Raw genomic sequence first — 18,674 nt, 5'->3', positions numbered from 1 at the left:
ATGATAATATACCTTTTGAATAATTAGTTATTTAATAAATAATAATTAAACATTTACATCTGCATCGAAATTAAACGATTAAAAAACATCGATGTGATCCATCGATGCATATCTGTTTGTCTACACCAGACCATTCCTGGCTCCTTACGTATTATGAATAATGTACTAAATCCGAAATCTCAATATGTTTCATACTTTTTAAATATGAACAAACTTCTAACGTTTAATTTAGGTTTCTACTTAATAATTACCATTGGCTTCCTTTGTGTATTATTATAAGCTCTTTCATTAAATATATTTAATCGTTTAATTTTACGAAATTCTGCACTTACCAAAACTTTGGCTGACCCATATACCGACCATATCCAATTTCAGCAAAGTGTAGTAGACGTGCTCTCCACTTTCAATATTCATGAACAGATGATATATAAAGCTTCCGCACCATGGAGCTACCGAACCGAAAAGATGGCAAAATGATAAAAAGCGGTATTCCTGCTCCCATGGCATAAGACCCGGTACAATTGCCAAAATGTAGAAAATCGGAATGGCTGTGAATTAAATTAAGAAGAGCCAAAATAAGTTGCAATATTTGTGTATTTACTTACTTATAATATCTATATACATATATCTAAATGTTTATGTGTGTGCTTATAAAAATACGAATAAAATTAGACGGAATTGGCAGTACTTATGGATCCACGCTTCTGTTTACTATTTTTAAAAATAAATATTAATAGCGAAAACAGTAAATTTTAAAAACGCTTTTAATGCCTTCGTAACTACGATGTTTGTAGGTATGTATCAGAGAACCGCATAAGCGCCTCAAAAGCGATGGTGGTTTCAATTCAAACTCAGACATGTATTTTCAATGCGTAGCGTTTCGGTTGGAATTTCGAGCTTCTCGAGCCTTGCTGGCTGATTGGCGTAAGCCATTGGTTTTACATATTCCCAGGGAATCTAATTGTAGATGCGTTAAATGGCTCATAATCTTGGCGGTCATTTGACTGAGCCATTTCTCGAAATTAGCGATTCGCAAACTTTGCACGCACTTTGAAGCGACGCACCGTCTTGTTGGAAGTAGCGATTACCGTCAGTTTATATGAAGAATTATAATCACTTTTTAGTTTGAAGTGCTTTAAAACGTATTTACTAGTTTATTTAAACTATATATATTTGTTAATGATAGTATATTTGCCATAATCTTTTAATGGCAGCTATTCATACCCACACAAACACTATTCGGTTTCTCAATATTTTTTACACACTTTATTGAAAAGGGTAATCGTCGCATACACATATAGTAAGCAATCCGCTGCGTGCAACTGAGACAGTCAGATTACACAGCGTCAGCGAGCAACTCCAAAGCGATAACAGTCTGACCTGCCCAAAAGCTATCGCTCAAATTGTGATAAGGCGTAAATGAGATGAAGTCGCTCTATGTTCGGAGGTTTGAAGTAGTAGTCTTGATTCTCCATAACTGTCGATAGTTGAAACTAGCCATTGAGCTGCGGACCGGTCAAATATGTTTCGAAGCAGTAAAAATGCAGAGTGTGTAATCATTTTGTCAATATTATTATTTTTACATCTAATTGGTGTTGATAACGCCCCAGCGAGTAATGCTACTAAAGAACCGATGGAAGGTTTGGACACCGAGTGGGCAAAACAAATCTCACAACAAGCTAAAGCCGCAGAAATACATGTAATGCTCAATACGAAAGTAGACCCATGTATAGACTTTTATCAATACGCTTGCGGCAACTGGTATCGCCATCACCCAGCACAGCTCTTCAATCATCTAATAACCGATCGATTTCAATTGATCGCAAGCGCTTTCGATCGACGCCTTCAGTTGGTACTCAGTGAGCCTCGAGGAGATGATGTGGTTGAAACAAAATTGAAAGACTTTTATCACGCATGCAAATTAGTGGAAAAAGATGAAGTCCGATATAAGGTGGCTTTGCAACGTATCTACCAGGAATTTGGCAAATTACCGATGTTGGATGGTGAGGACTGGAAGAGTGAGGAGTTCAGTTGGTGGGAGTCAGTGGCGAAAATACAACACAAGTATGGCAAACAAATTATACTTGCAGTAGATATCATGGCCGACATAGTTAACAATACAGGAAATAAAGTTTACATTGGTCCGCCCGATTTTTCTATTAGCAGTGGCATAAAAATACTTAGCACGCTGCAGGAAATAACAACGGTGCAGCACATGAAACGGTTTTTTGGCATAGAAGAAACAAAGGGGACGAAAATCACTAAAGAACTCATTGATTTTGAACGTGCTTTGGTTCGAGGAGGATCAGATTCTCGTAAGGGTCTCACACTGCGTGATTTAGTGTCCCTTAAGTCAGTCGGTGAATTGCGTGAAATGTATAACGAAAGTCTAGATTTGGAAAAATTTTTACAATTAGCTTTGGGTGCTGAAAGAGTGCCAGACTACATTTACATCTATGATGAAAAATATTTAAATAGTGTTGTGAAAATAATAGCAGAAACTCCATCGCACGTGGTTGCAAACTATATATTATGGCAAATGGTACAACCTTATATAGTTGATGTTAAGAAGGGCAATATGGCCAAGTGGTGCGTGGAGCGTACTAAGAAATATTTTGGTAAATTTGTGGACTATATGGTTTACCAGCGTTATAAGGATCCAGATGTGGAAAAGGAGGTTTACGACATGTGGAATGAAGTGCGTGAGGTCTTTCGCTCAGAACTACGAGGCAATAAACTTGATTGGATTATAAATTCCACACGCGACTATGCGCTTCAAAAATTAGATGCCATGAACTTATACATCAATTCTTATGAGTCGGAGAATTTCACCGCAGAATACGGGGATATACAACTTACGCGCAATAACTACGTCGAAAATGTGCAACAAATTTTGCAAATAGAAAGCCGTAGGAAGTTGCAACGTCAAAATGGGCCCGTAGTTCCACTGGAGGCGCCAGAAGTATTCACTTTTACACCAGTCTACAATGTACTGGAGAATAATATTAAAATACCCGTTGCACTTTTACAACCACGTTACTTTTGGGGTGCACATTATCCGCAAGCCCTGAAGTATGCTACACTCGGTTATTTGATTGCACACGAAATGGTTCACGGATTCGATGATGATGGTCGCAACTATGACAAGTTGGGCAACTTACGCAATTGGTGGGACGAAAAATCCACATATCAATTTGAAGAACGACGCAAATGCTTCCAAGCTCAATACCATAAATACCGCTATGACGGACATCAATTGCGGAACGATATATCGCAAGCGGAGAATATCGCTGATAATGCAGGTGTAAAACTGGCTTATGAAGCATACCAGAGGTGGCTAAATGCACAACGATCTGCAAATGTAACGGGTATCGAGAGGAGCGAAACATTTTCGCAATTACATTTTAATAATGAACAGTTATTTTTCATCGCTTTCGCCCAGCTGTGGTGCGACGATGTCCAGTCGTTTTTCCGCACCGCACTGGCAGTTTCTGATTCCCATGCACCTGGAATGTATCGCGTAATAGGCTCCCTATCGAACTTCCAAGAATTCTCATGGGTTTTTAAATGTGGTCAAGACGCACCAATGGACCCGGAATTCAAATGTTCACTTTACTAAAAGAAAATTGACACAGAAAGTGTTGTGTTTAGCTTACTCATATAGTATGTATATTCTTTTATCAATTATATATGTACGTATATGTACATATGTACATAGTACATATGCACATTGCTAAGAAGAAAATGTGGGGCCAACGATTAAAGCTCACTTTAGCATGAGCTTATCCTTTTGAGATGCATGTAACGCGCATTTACACACTTACGGACACATATAGATAAGCACGAAATTTTAATAAGCAAACAGTGAAGTGTGTGTGTTAATTGTTAAAAGAATTTTTAAGTAATTAAGTACATATTTTTAGAGTATTACTGCAGGAAGTTTTCTTTATCATTGGACAAAACCTTAATTGTGTTACTTTAATGATTAAATAGCCATCTCTTGAACACTAATCTTGCACTATTGAAGCTAAATAAAGTTAAAAATCCAAACTATTTCAAGTTTCTAATTTGAATTACTTGGGAATGAACATAATGAGGCTGTAGCAGTATTGTTTATATATATGTATATACAAATTCTTAACATGGATACGTCTTTCTTTAAGTTTTTACCATATGTATCTAAATAGTAAATGTAAGAGTTTCCGTGCCGTAGTATTTCAACTTTGTGAATTTGTCAAAATGCGATTATTGAAAATTCTCCTTTATTCATTTCTCTTTGGCTTGAATGCTTACAAGTTCGATTATCATATATATCATAGGTGCATATATATATATATATATATATAATAAGGATATATAAGGAACATATTAAATTCGGTAATTAAAAGATTTTACATTTATGTTTTGGATTCATTGTAGTGCCCGTGTCGCAGTGGAATTCCTCGGCAAACGACTGGAAATTCGCCAAAGGGCCAATAACCCGATATTTCGCCGGTGCATGTAAACTTATTAATGAAACTTTGTCCCTAAAGTGCGTATCCACATTGTTGCACCAAAATTGTGCAAAGGCGAGGAAAAATAGTTGTTTGCTTGTGAAATTCAGATTAGGCAATGTTTCCAAGGCCAGGACACGTTCACGCTTCAATGGTGTGATGTCATTTAAAGTGACGATCCATTTCCGATACGCCTTGTAAGCTAATTGTATGCCCCCATTGTCGGCTATATTTTCTGCTTGCAACTCATTCGGTGGAAGATAATTGCCATTGTAGCGGTATAACGAATATTGGCGCTTAAAACATCTTTTTCGTTCATTAAAAGCATCAGTGGAATTGCTATCCCACCAAGTTTGTTCACTGCCAGCGGTATCGAAATGACGTCCCATATCGTCGAAACCATGAATAAGTTCGTGTGCCAATAAAGAGCCGATTGTGGCAAATTTCAGTGCATTTGGATAGTGAACGGACCAGAGAAAATTCGGTTGTAGTAATATGACGGGTATTTTAATTAAATTTTCTCTGTTAACATAGGCGGGTGAAAGTGAGATTGTTACGGGCATTTCTGCTGGCCTAGGAGGTTGTCGGAGAGCGTCTAAAGCCCGTATAGTTTGCTGAATAAGAACTTGCTTCAAATTCTCTATATAATCAGTATGACTTAGCAGTAAATTTGCGTACTCCTCATTGAACTTTGATTCTTCATATGAGTTGATTTCTATTCTCATTGTTGCTAATTTTTCTAAAGCCAATCTTCGTGTTGTAGACGATATCCAACTTAAGTCATTCGATTCAAGTTCACTTTTAAAAATTTCTTTAATTTTGAGCCAAATGAGATTAATATCAGCCACAGTATTCTTATCGTTGAATTTTCGAAACATGATGTTATCCAGGACTTTTGAGAAATAAAGTTTGGTTTTATTTAAACAAATCTTTTCCTTAGCCCCATTCGTTGCTTGGTAATCAAAAAAGAAAGTCTTAAGTAATTGGTACATAACATAATTTGCTACTTGCTTCAGGGGGATCTCCTTAAGCAGCTGCACAAGGTTCTTTTGATACTCCACGTGATATTCGTAAAACGTTCCGTTAAATTCTTGTCCCAAACTAGTATTAAGATAGGTTTGTATATCTATATTGCCTTCATAGACTGAATACATTTCGTCGACTGTGCGCAACACAGCCATAGATTTTAGTGTCTTTGCCAATCGTTTATCTGTCATCCCATCGGCTAATCTCGATTCGAAATAAAGTATTTCGTGTGCTGTTCTTTTTGCAACTTCTTTTTCAATATCCAAATAGTTTTGTAAAGCTTCCGAAATTTCCTCTTCATATTTGTCACGATGCCATTTAGTAGCTAGGCTCTTATACATGGCTTTACTCTCTAGAGCCAATTTTGGCTGTCCAATGAATATTTTATTTACTGTTTTATTTACAAAGTCTTCTCGCATTCCTAATTGGAGTATGATATCCAGCCCGTATTTGTTTTGTATACGTGCAATGGTGGCCAACCAGTCGAATTTGTTGGGTTCCCAAGTGCCCTCCGGTAAAAGTACTGGCATCTGACCGAACTCCTCAGCTATCTCCCATAGCTTCATTTTGTTACGTTCCTTTTGCCTCACGTCAACTTTCTGACACGCGCCAAAGAATGTTTTCACCTTTATTGCAATTTCATCCTCGTTCTCCTGTATATCCTCCATGAGCACTTTTAACTGCTTTTTATCATAGATGTTGAGCAATTGTGAAAAAAATTTTGTTTCCAATAAGCTGCGTGGCTCCGTTGGATTAATTTTAGCCCAATTACCACAAGCGTGTTGAAAAAAATCATCACAAGCGTTCACGTCCGGTTGCATGTAGTTGCGCATTTCGGCCGACTTTGCTTGGCGCATTACATCACGCACATACTCTGTGTTGTTCATCTGTGAAATTGTATCCACATACAATTGGACCTGTGGTACTGAATTCGACTGAGAATCGCACACCGACAGCAATAGTAGTTGGAACACAGGCATCCATAGCGAATGTCTTTCTATGAAGAACATTTTCCTTCGCACAACGCCTCAGTTCTATGATTTTTCAACGGAAGAAATATCGATAAACTTCGTTGGCTTTGACATGCGGCACATGCGACATGAGAAGTGCTACTGTCGTATGAAATACAGAGCGGAAAAGAGGACAGCCGCAAGTGGCAGCTGTGCCATTTAATAAACTGCAAAACAAGTCTCATTTTACATATAGTTCAGAATGTTATCGCTTCGCAATTGTACAGAGGCTATTGAAGAGAGGCCGGCTCAACTATGACTAGTATTAGATGTAGACGAGTTTGATAATTACTATGTAGGCTAGGTACATACATACATATGTATGTATACTAACATGTAAGGCAAACTTACTTATTCTTTTAAGATCTGTTCTTTTTGTCTTTTCATTTTACTATTTACTATTACTCTCGGGAGAAGTTTTCGAATTTATTGATAAATATTCATAGCCATGTAAAATAATTTTTTCCATATAAGTTTTTTTTTAAACTTTTCTCTTAATATGCTTGTGCACAGTATTTGTATATATTTTTTATTTTACCTAATGTTAGGTTATAATTGTAATTGTCTTAAATTTAAAGTTTATAGGTAGTTATTTAAATAAGTCTATTCATTTGCATCTTGACAAGCTGAATCGGTATTAGGTGGTACTTCCGATAATTCATATGCATAAGCATTTTAAAAATATAAAATTTTATTACAGCGATTCAGGTAAAATATAACCGGTTGTGAGTTGTAAGTATATTTGTGCATACATACATATGTATGTATTCACTGAAATGAATTAAAGCAAAGCAAAGCGCTTTGAGAATTTTTTTTTTCAATAATAAGTGCATTACTCTACAAACGTGTTGTCTAAATTTTTTAAACACTTAATTATATTCCAAATGTTGAGAAAGAATTGTTGTTTCTATACCTTGAACAGAATACTCGTATTATATATTAAGTTTGCCATAACGTACCTTTTTATTCGACAAGATATCTTCACAAGATTTGACATGGATTATTGTTCCAAGTCAACGGCACAATTTCCGAAAATTCAGATCGGACATTATAGCATGCTACATACATGCCATACAAACTGACCGGTTAAAATCAAGCTCTTGTATGAAATCTTTTTTATTTGTGAAGGGTGATAGCTTTGGTGCAACTTGGGTTAATGTTTTTCTCTTGTTTTTAACTCAAAGCACACCGATCTACTGCCTATAATTATATCAAATATGTATGTATGTGACTATCCTTAGAAAGTCTATGTGAAATGGCCAAACTAGCAATCACCTTTCTACTTACCTATTCACACGTGTAAAAATGTGTCGCATTCACATACAATATAAGATATTATTCTCCAAATACAAATATACATACATATATTTATTTTATTATTTATTGAAAACTCGAAATCATATCACCACTTCTTTGAGATAAGACAATAACACAATACAAATATGGATTTCGGGAGAAGCCCAGCCAAACGATGTCCCGTTTTTAGTCTCAACATCAGATTCCTGAAGTATGCTCACATCGTACTCATGCATGATCATACATACATACGAGTATATGTTCTTCATATTTCGGAATTTGACAAGCCTAGTAATATTCAATCTGGCGCTTAAACCATAACTTTGATGAGTCAACCACCGTATAGTCCCGACTTAGGACCGAATGACTTAAGCTTCAATATTTCTGCATGAAAAAATGCTTAAAGCTCTTTAAACGGAGGTTACAGTGTGTAGTAGAATCGCTCGCAGAATTATATGTAATTCTTATACCAAAAACCACTAGAATCTTAGTAGTGGTCATTGTAAAAGTATTTGCGTTCGAAATAAAGATATCATCCACTGCTTCGTGTCCCATATATGTACATACATCCGTATGTATATTATTCATTATTAGTAATTCATAATTACGATTTTGCGAGCCGTTTATATTTGTATGAGTACATACATATGTATGTATGTAGGTATAGTGCATACTGCCACACATTTGTATATAAATACGCATATACATATATTGTATGTATAGGGGTGTATGTTCTTAAATGAGTCGTACAATGGCAAGCCGATAACCCCAGAGTCATACTCTAGTCACGTCATAAAATCTAAGTATGTATGAATGCTCGTGTATGTATGCACCCATACCCCAGATGAAGACACGAAAACTGGGATGACTGTGGCGATCTCAGCAAAACAGTTGCAATTTGTTTTTCGACTGTATAACAACGCGTCTGCTCTCCGAAATGAAATGCCTAATAAAGTATTCGTTGCACATAATTTGTGTGATTTTGGCATGCGCACACACCTTAGCTACACCGTTAATAGCGAATCGAGATAAAAAAATTCCTTCGAATCCATCGAAATCGGAAATCGATATAATGCGAACAGCAAAGACCAATTCAATATTAAACAATATGGATACGAAAATTGATCCATGTGATGACTTCTACAAATTTGCGTGTGGAAATTGGACCCGCCTCTACCCTGCTACTACATTGGATCACTTGACAACTGGTCTGTTTGAAGAGTTGAGCCATTTACTCGATCGCAAAGTGGAGAAGCTTTTAACAAATGATCCAAATTTCAATTACACCGACATCGATAATAAAGTAAAGGACTTCTTTGAGTCCTGTGTGAATTTAGTTCAGAAGAAAGAAAACCTCAAACAAGACTTAATCCGCACTATCGCCCAGTTTGGTGAAATGCCTGCGCTCAGCGGAGCTAATTGGAATGCGGATAAATTCGATTGGGTGGAGACAGTCGCAAAAATTGCTCACAAATATGGCAAAGACATCATCATAGGCATGGATATAATGGCTGATTTTAAAGACAATAGCGTCAATAGAATTTACATTGGTCAAGCGGAACTGCCTTTAGAAAGTCGTGTTATGTATTTGGATAATTCAACAGCTGTGTATAGAGATAGTTACAAAAGTAAAATTCGCAAAGAGCTTGAGAAATTTTTGGGAATAGATACACATTTGGCTACGAAGACTGCAAATGAAATTGTGGACTTCGAAGTGAATTTAGCGCGAGGTTTAATTGATGACACACTCGGTCAGAGTCTAGATGAGTTATCCAAACTCACAACCATTGACAACTTGCAAGCCAAATACGGCACAGTAATAGACATTAAAAAGCTGATGAATATAACATTGGGAGAAATAGTTAAAGACAAAGTATATGAGTATGCTGAATCATATCAGGAGAACTTGTTGAAAATTATTCCCTTGACACCAAAAGCAACACTAGCTAATTATATTTTCTACACATTCCTCAATGATTACATGCTGGATATCGATAAGTCACCAAAGAGGCAGAAGAAAACCTGCATTGAGAAGACCAAGTCATATTTTGCTAAGAATGTTGATAATATGGTCTATCGTAGATATAGTACTGGTAAAACTGAACGAGATGTCGAGTATATGTGGGATAAGCTAAAAGAAACATTCAAAAACAAGTTACTTTCAGATGACTTAACCTGGATATCAGAACCGACCCGTCAATATGCACTTGAAAAACTCGATGCCCTTCGAATGGAAATTAATTCATACTCAGATCATGATTTTACCGAAGAATTCGGATCATTGGTTACTAATAAACACGATTATCTAGCAAATGTTTTTGCTTTATTAGAGTTGGATACTAAAAGATCTATCGCAAAATTACATGAAAAGCCAAGACCCATAGAAGCTGGGGAAATACTATCCTACACGCCGGCTAATATCCTAATTGAAAATGTCATTAAAGTACCGGTTTCGATTCTGCAGCCTTATATTATGTGGGGTGACTACTATCCAACAGCAGTTAAATTCGGTACTTTAGGCGCGCTGGTAGGGCACGAACTTATACATGCGTTCGACGACACCGGACGTCGCTTCGACAAGGACGGCAATAGTCGCGACTGGTGGGACGAGAGATCCACAGAGATTTTTCTTGATCGCACCGAGTGCTTCAGCAATCAATATAGTAAATACGAGTATGGTGGACGCGCACTACCGAAGAGCGTATCGCAATCAGAAAATATTGCAGACAATGGTGGTATGCGGTTGGCATACGATGCGTATCTGCGTTGGTATGAAGATGCAGACCGTGCTGGGGATAACGTTGACATGGAAACCCTACCCAAATTTCCCTACAACTATAAACAATTGTTCTTCATTAGCTTCGCACAAATTTGGTGCAATGATGTCCATCCTCAAGTCAAGCATCTCCAAACATCAACCGACCAGCATGTGCCAGGCGAGTTTAGAGTAATTGGACCTCTCTCGAACTACGGAAAATTCGCGGAGGAATTTAACTGCACAGAAGGCAGAAAAATGAACCCCCTCAATAAGTGCGAAATATATTAAACAAAAAACATTGCTAGGCTTATGTACCTATATATAGGTATATAGTACCTATGTGTGTGGTTCATTATCAGTCATTTAACAAAAATCCATACACATACTTATGTATGCATACATCTGTATGTATTTATATATTGTAATTTCGCTTTAAGAATAACATTAGAAGTTTAACACACAAATTTGTTTCCCTGAAAAATATAATCACAAATTTAAGATGATATACAACAATATGCGTTATACTTATAATTCGGATATACTTGTATACATACATACTTATTTATATACGTACATATACATATATCACAATTTATTAAATACATTTTTTAGGCATTGACTAAGGCTTGTGAGTTTTTGGCTTCAGTTTACAAGCGATTGAGTTAATTTTCCTGTGAAACAAAATATAGTATTTATATGGTAAGCATATAAATGTAATCTGTTCGGAGTGATGAAGTCGAAATGTATTTCCCATAATATTACAAAGAAACGTGTGTCCAAAAAAAGTAGAAAGAAAAAGAACGAGCGACTATATTAACAGAAAGAATAACAATTTGGCGAAATGCTTGGCTAAAGTACGTCCATTTGGTATTATCATACAAATTAAGGGCCTGACATGTATTAGGATTGCTGGTCAGAGCGTTGATCAGAATTTACCATATATGTAAGTCCTTTACATTGAAGAGATGCCGGCTCAACTGTGACTGGTATTAGATGTAGACAAGTTTGATAATTACTATGTAGGCTAGGTACATACATACATATGTATACTAACATGTAAGCCAAACTTACTTATACTTTTAAGATCTGTTCTTTTTTTGTTCTTTCATTTTCGAATTTATTGATAAATATTCACAGTCATGTAAAATAATTTTTTCAATATAAATTTTTTTGAAAAACTTTCCTCTTAAAATGCTTGTACTGCCTATTTATATACATATATTTTTTATTTTACCTAACGTTAGGTTAAAATTGTAATTGTCTTAAATTTAAAGTTTATAGGTAGTTATTTAATAAGTCTATTCATTTGCATCTTGACAAGCTGAACCGGTATTAGCTGGTACTTCCGATAATTGATATGCATAAGCATTTTAAAAATATAAAATTTTATTACATATCGTCACCTGAAATGCAAAATAACGTATCATCAAAAAATTCGAAATTGAGTGTCTTATTGATTACGCTTCACCACTTCAAATTAAAAAGATAATATTACATATGCTCAACATTTTCAGGTTCTGCACTCAGATATAAACCAGTTTTAACCAATATTAAATTTTGTTTTCACTCCTATTCTGTTTTATTGCGTGTTTCATTCATGCCACTTTAAATTTCTGAAAATGTTGTTACGTTATTTTGCATTTCAGGTGACGATATATTTGTGCATACATACATATGTATGTATTCACTGAAATGAATATTTGGCGCCAAAGAAATCGGAATTGTGCCTAATATGGACATATGTATGTATATTTCATTTATTATTTAATGTAAACTCGAAATCATATCACCACTTCTTTGAGATAAGACAATAACACAATACAAATATTGATTTCGGGAGAAGCCCAGTCAAACGATGTCCCTTTTTTAAGTCTCAACCATTGTAGAAACATACAAGTGACAGAAGAATCACATGGTCGTCAACACCCGAGATCACTTGATCGAAATAGCTGATTTTTCGGCACAGAGATTTAAATAAAAGGAAAAGAGGTTGCAGTATAGGCGCGTTAGCAATATTTTTTTGGTGTTAGGTTCCCCAAGAGGCCTATTTTCACACATTTAAATTATACAATACTAAACAAAACTATTTGTAATAATTTAAGCTAAAATAGATAGATTCTTCAATTATTTTTAATCAAATAGAAAAGATTTACCAATATTTTGATACAATAAATAAAATTTTAATCAAAACTAGGTAAATTCAATCTTTGTGAATTTTAATAATTGAAATTTATTTGAAAATTTAACAAAATCGTACTTAAAATAATAGATTTGATAGCATAACACGGCAACACACTCGTGCCTTTTCTAAGTAAGTCATTTGGTCGTTTTAGTAGTAGAATATTTAGGAAACCCTAATGAACTGCCTGGGCTTTTGCCCTGAGTCTTCCCTCATTCTATTGCATTCTTAATGTAATTTCTATCTGTGTATGTGTGGGTGAAAATTATAGGATTTGTTACTTGTAGGTTTATACAATGGTCTCAACATCAGATTCGTGAAGCATGCTCAGATGGTACCCATGCACAGTGCCGGATTAAACTAGCGCGGGGCCTGTAGCAAAGCCTGTCAAGGGGCTCCTGGTTTGCTATAGGTTCTCAAGTTTAGGGTATTAAATAAAACAAAATTGTTACAAATAAACTTTTCTGGATTTATTATGGGCAAATTTAGAGATAAGACTTTCAATATCGACATTTTTAAGCAAGTCATGCTCTATATTCAAGAAAGTGAGATGATTAAGATGTTCTATGCCCATCGTGTTCCTTAATTCATTTTTAAAACGTTTTAATGTTGAAAAAGAACGTTAACCACTGCAGTTAGTGATCATGGGAGATAAGTAAGTAAATTCGCAAAGCCATTTCTAAGTTTGGGAAACACGATTCTAAAGAATTATTTAATAAACATTTATAATATTGCTGTTCCAGAGGCTCCTGTTTCTTGCTGTCAATAACAGTAGCCACATCTGTTTTCAGCAGCAATGCGAACTGCATTAATTCGCCGCCTAGGCTGTTCTCCAAATCATCTTCGTAAGTACTGACCATACTAGAGGATTTTTCCAAAATCTCTTCTGTTGTAAGAGATTTTAGCTATCGAAATACTTCAAAAACACTAGTAATGTTAAGATATGCTTTTATACGTTTATTTAAAGTAGACAGTACGTTATCAATATTGACAATAAACATCTCAAATTCGAAACTTGTCCAGGTGTTTGATTTTCAACAAAGTCGTCGAGTGTAGTACGGAATTTTTGAAGTAGAATTTTTAAACACTTCGTAAGAAGACCCCTTCAATAGGAAGAAAAAAATGTATGGAGGGTTTCAATGAAATCGAAGAAAAGTAATGCTTCTGTACAGCAGTCTGCAGCGCACTTAGCAACCAAGTTTAATGAATGTGCAAGACAGGGAATGTATTTTGCACACTTATTTATTTTCGTAATTCGGGCTTGTAAGCCGATGTACGAGTATTTCCCACTTATGTTGCTGGCATTATCGTAGCTTTGTCCACGACAATCTTTGATATTAATGCCACTCTTACTCAAATCTAGCAAACTTTGAGCGAATTGTTCAGCAGTATGACCCTCCATGTCCAAGAACTTAACAAATCTTTCCACTAGTCCAGATGGCAGAACATAGCGTACTATGAGAGTCAGTTGGTCTACATGCGATATATCTGGAGTAGAATTCAATGAAACTGAGTAGTATTTGCATCTCTTAATTTCGCAGATAATTTGATCCAGTATGCTTGATGCAATTAGGTGAATAAATTCCTCATTATTATATTTCCTTTATTACCATGACTTTAAATATGTTGAGCCATAAATGCGTCAAATTGGGCTATTAATTCTAACAAGCCTAAATCCACATCCATTTCCATTGTGACGTGAATCAACAATTTCGTTTTGCTAAAAACTTTATTATTCGGCAGAAATTAAACTTTATTTTGATATAAAAATTCATGGATATTAATAAAAAAAATCTGGACGCTTGAAGGGTAAAAATGTACTATACTATATTGATTATAATATACATATACATATAACTAATTAAACATTAGAACATTAAAGTTAAGAAGTTCGTAAAATGCCTACTTATTTGTACGATTTAACGTGACGAAATCGAGTTTTAGATAGCCTAAGCTCTTCGCGTTTAAAGCATGCAGGAATATTTTACGCTCCATCTAAATTAATATTTTTTAATTACGGTCAGTTGGAACACGGGCCTCCCGATTCGCGGTCCTCCCGATTCGCGGGGCCCGTAGCATTTGCTATTCTTGTTAACTGGCTAATCCGGCACTGCCCATGCATGAACATACTATACACATGTTTGTATACATACATAGGTAGGTTGCCCTTCATATTTCGGAACTTGACAAGCCCAGTATTGCGATCCGGCGCTTAACCATCACTTTGATGAGTCAACCACCGTATAGTCCCGACTTAGGACCGAATGACTTCTTTTTATTCCAGTCAACGCTTTTCTACACCTGAAGAGGCGGTTGATACGTTCAGATCGCATGATTTGGTGGAACCTCAATCAGAATGTCATGGTAAAAAAATATTTTTTTTTTTGCGAATGTGATGAAAAAAAAACATCACAGAACGATAGGGGGAGGATTTGATTATAATTTGACTAATTTTTCTTGGTTTTTTATTTTCGGATAATTTCCAGCCCAGTTATAGTGAATATCGCACTGTTTTTTCTCAAGACGTTCTGGGAGAAGCTCTGCTACCGACTTAAGCTTCAATATTTCTGCATGAAAAAATGCTCAAAGCTCTTTAAACGGAGGTTACAGTGTGCAGTGGAATCGCTCGCAGAATTATACGTAATTCTTATATCAAAAACCGCTATAATTCTTAGTAGTGGTCATTGTAAAAGTATTTGCGTTCAAAATAAAGATATCATCCACTGCTTCGTGTTGCTAATATGTTATTAGTAATTCATAATTACGATTTTGCGAGCCGTTTATATTTGTATGAGTACATATGTATGTAGGTATAGTGCATACTGTCTTCACATTTGTATATAAATACACATATATGTATGTACATATATATGTATGTATGTATAGGGGTGTATGTTCTTGAATGAGTCGTACAATGGCAAGCCGATAGCCCCAGAGTCATACTCTAGTCACGTCATAAAATCTGAGTAAGTGTACCCCAGATGAAGACACGAAAACTGGGATGACTGGCGATCTCAACAAAACAGTTGCAATTTGTTTTTCGACTGTATAACAACGCGTCTGCTCTCCGAAATGAAATGTCTAATAAAGTATTCGTTGCACATAGTTTGTGTAATTTTGGCATGCGCACACACCTTAGCTACACCGTTAATAGCGAATCGAGATAAAAAAAAGACCTCGAATCCATCGAAATCGGAAGTCGATATAATGCGAACAGCAAAGACCATTTCAATATTAAACAATATGGATACGAAAATTGATCCATGTGATGACTTCTACAAATTTGCGTGTGGAAATTGGACCCGCCTCTACCCTGCTACTACATTGGATCACTTGACAACTGGTCTGTTTGAAGAGTTGAGCTATTTACTCGATCGCAAAGCGGAGAAGCTTTTAACAAATGATCCAAATTTCAATTACACCGACATCGACTATAAAGTAAAGGACTTCTTTGAGTCCTGTGTGAACTTAGTTCAGAAGAAAGAAAACCTCAAGGAAGACTTAATCCGCACTATCGCCCAGTTTGGCGAAATGCCTGCGATCAGCGGAGCTAATTGGAATGCGGCTAAATTCGATTGGGTGGAGACAGTCGCAAAAATTGCTCACAAATATGGCAAAGACATCATCATAGGCATGGATATAATGACTGATTTTAAAGACAATAGCGTCAATAGAATTTACATTGGTCAAGCGGAACTGCCTTTAGAAAGTCGTGTTATGTATTTGGATAATTCAACAGCTGTGTATAGAGATAGTTACAAAAGTAAAATTCGCAAAGAGCTTGAGAAATTTTTGGGAATAGATACACATTTGGCTACGAAGACTGCAAATGAAATTGTGGACTTCGAAGTGAATTTAGCGCGAGGTTTAATTGATGACACACTCGGTCAGAGTCTAGATGAGTTATCCAAACTCACAACCATTGACAACTTGCAAGCCAAATACGGCACAGTAATAGACATTAAAAAGCTGATGAATATAACATTGGGAGAAATAGTTAAAGACAAAGTATATGAGTATGCTGAATCATATCAGGAGAACTTGTTGAAAATTATTCCCTTGACACCAAAAGCAACACTAGCTAATTATATTTTCTATACATTCCTCAATGATTACATGCTGGATATCGATAAGTCACCAAAGAGACAGAAGAAAACCTGCATTGAGAAGACCAAGTCATATTTTGCTAAGAATGTTGATAATATGGTCTATCGTAGATATAGTACTGGTAAAACTGAACGAGATGTCGAGTATATGTGGGATAAGCTAAAAGAAACATTCAAAAACAAGTTACTTTCAGATGACTTAACCTGGATATCAGAACCGACCCGTCAATATGCACTTGAAAAACTCGATGCCCTTCGAATGGAAATTAATTCATACTCAGATCATAATTTTACCGAAGAATTCGGATCATTAGTTACTAATAAACACGATTATCTAGCAAATGTTTTTGCTTTATTAGAGTTGGATACTAAAAGATCTATCGCAAAATTACATGAAAAGCCAAGACCCATAGAAGCTGGGGAAATACTATCCTACACGCCGGCTAATATCCTAATTGAAAATGTCATTAAAGTACCGGTTTCGATTCTGCAGCCCTATATTATGTGGGGTGACTACTATCCAACAGCAGTGAAATTCGGTACTTTAGGCGCAATAGTAGGGCACGAACTTATACATGCGTTTGACGACACCGGACGTCGCTTCGACAAGGACGGCAATAGTCGCGACTGGTGGGACGAGAGATCCACAGAGATTTTTCTTGATCGAACCGAGTGCTTCAGCAATCAATATAGTAAGTATGAGTATGGTGGACGCCCACTACCGAAGAGCGTATCGCAATCAGAAAATATTGCAGACAATGGTGGTATGCGGTTGGCATACGATGCGTATCTGCGTTGGTATGAAGATGCAGACCGTGCTGGGGATAACGTTGACATGGAAACCCTACCCAAATTTCCCTACAACTATAAACAATTGTTCTTCATTAGCTTCGCACAAATTTGGTGCAATGATGTCCATCCTCAAGTCAAGCATCTCCAAACATCAACCGACCAGCATGTGCCAGGCGAGTTTAGAGTAATTGGACCTCTCTCGAACTACGGAAAATTCGCGGAGGAATTTAACTGCAAAGAAGGCAGAAAAATGAACCCCCTCAATAAGTGCGAAATATATTAAACAAAAAAACATTGCTAGGCCTATGTACCTATACATATATAGGTATATAGTACCTATGTGTGTGGTTCATTATCAGTCATTTACCAAAAATCCATACACATACTTATGTATACATCTGTATGTATTTATATATTGTAATTTCGCTTTAAGAATAACATTAGAGGTTTAACACACAAATTTGTTTCCCTGAAAAATATAATCACAAATTTAAGATGATATACAACAATATGCGTTATACTTATAATTCGGATATACTTGTATACATACATACATATTTATATACGTACATATACATATATCACAATTTATTAAATACATACATATATTAGGCATTGACTAAGGCATGTGAGTTTTTGGCTTCAGTTTACAAGCGATTGAGTTAATTTTCCTATGAAACAAAATATAGTATACTCGTATGGTAAGCATATAAAAGTAATCTGTTCGGAGTGATGAAGTCGAAATTTATTTCCTATAATATTACAAAGAAACGTGTGTCCAAAAAAAGTAGAAATAAGAAGAACGAGCGACTATATTAACAGAAAGAATAATAATTTGGCGAAATGCTTAAGGGCCTGACATGTATTAGGATTGCTGGTCAGAGCGTTGATCAGAATTTACCATATAACTCCTTTAGATAACTTTGTTGCAAACTTTAAGCCTTTAGAAGGGGAATTGTGTTACAAAGACAGCAAAAACTATATGAACTATTACAACGAAGTGACTTTAGATCG

At 35.9% G+C, this 18,674-nt stretch overlaps 5 protein-coding genes across 8 annotated transcripts in view; 3 read left to right on the top strand and 2 right to left on the bottom strand.

Moving 5' to 3' along the window:
- LOC105232592 (uncharacterized) overlaps positions 1-18,674 on the bottom strand; it is a 38,876-nt gene that overhangs the window by 16,399 nt on the left and 3,803 nt on the right. For all 4 annotated transcript variants that reach the window (XM_019992526.3, XM_011214320.4, XM_019992525.3 and 1 more), the window contains one exon: positions 333-548. In XM_019992526.3, the coding sequence (XP_019848085.2) occupies positions 333-548 (216 nt within the window). The remainder of the gene's footprint in view (positions 1-332; positions 549-18,674) is intronic.
- Positions 1,523-4,053, top strand: LOC105232589 (neprilysin-4). Its single transcript, XM_011214316.4, has one exon. The coding sequence runs from the start codon at positions 1,523-1,525 to the stop codon at positions 3,617-3,619; it is 2,097 nt and encodes a 698-aa protein (XP_011212618.2). The 3' UTR covers positions 3,620-4,053.
- On the bottom strand, positions 4,246-6,650 carry LOC105232590 (neprilysin-1). Its single transcript, XM_011214317.4, has one exon. It carries the CDS (start codon positions 6,527-6,529, stop codon positions 4,382-4,384), a length of 2,148 nt encoding a protein of 715 aa, XP_011212619.2. The 5' UTR covers positions 6,530-6,650; the 3' UTR covers positions 4,246-4,381.
- On the top strand, positions 8,707-11,775 carry LOC125779945 (neprilysin-4-like). Its single transcript, XM_049461157.1, has one exon. It carries the CDS (start codon positions 8,763-8,765, stop codon positions 10,869-10,871), a length of 2,109 nt encoding a protein of 702 aa, XP_049317114.1. The 5' UTR covers positions 8,707-8,762; the 3' UTR covers positions 10,872-11,775.
- On the top strand, positions 15,808-18,228 carry LOC105232591 (neprilysin-4). The gene has a single exon (XM_011214318.4). It carries the CDS (start codon positions 15,835-15,837, stop codon positions 17,941-17,943), a length of 2,109 nt encoding a protein of 702 aa, XP_011212620.2. The 5' UTR covers positions 15,808-15,834; the 3' UTR covers positions 17,944-18,228.

Source organism: Bactrocera dorsalis, unplaced genomic scaffold (genome assembly GCF_023373825.1).
Source record: "Bactrocera dorsalis isolate Fly_Bdor unplaced genomic scaffold, ASM2337382v1 BdCtg010, whole genome shotgun sequence".
Classification (NCBI taxonomy): domain Eukaryota; kingdom Metazoa; phylum Arthropoda; class Insecta; order Diptera; family Tephritidae; genus Bactrocera; species Bactrocera dorsalis.
This window is presented reverse-complemented; position numbering and strand designations above follow the sequence as displayed.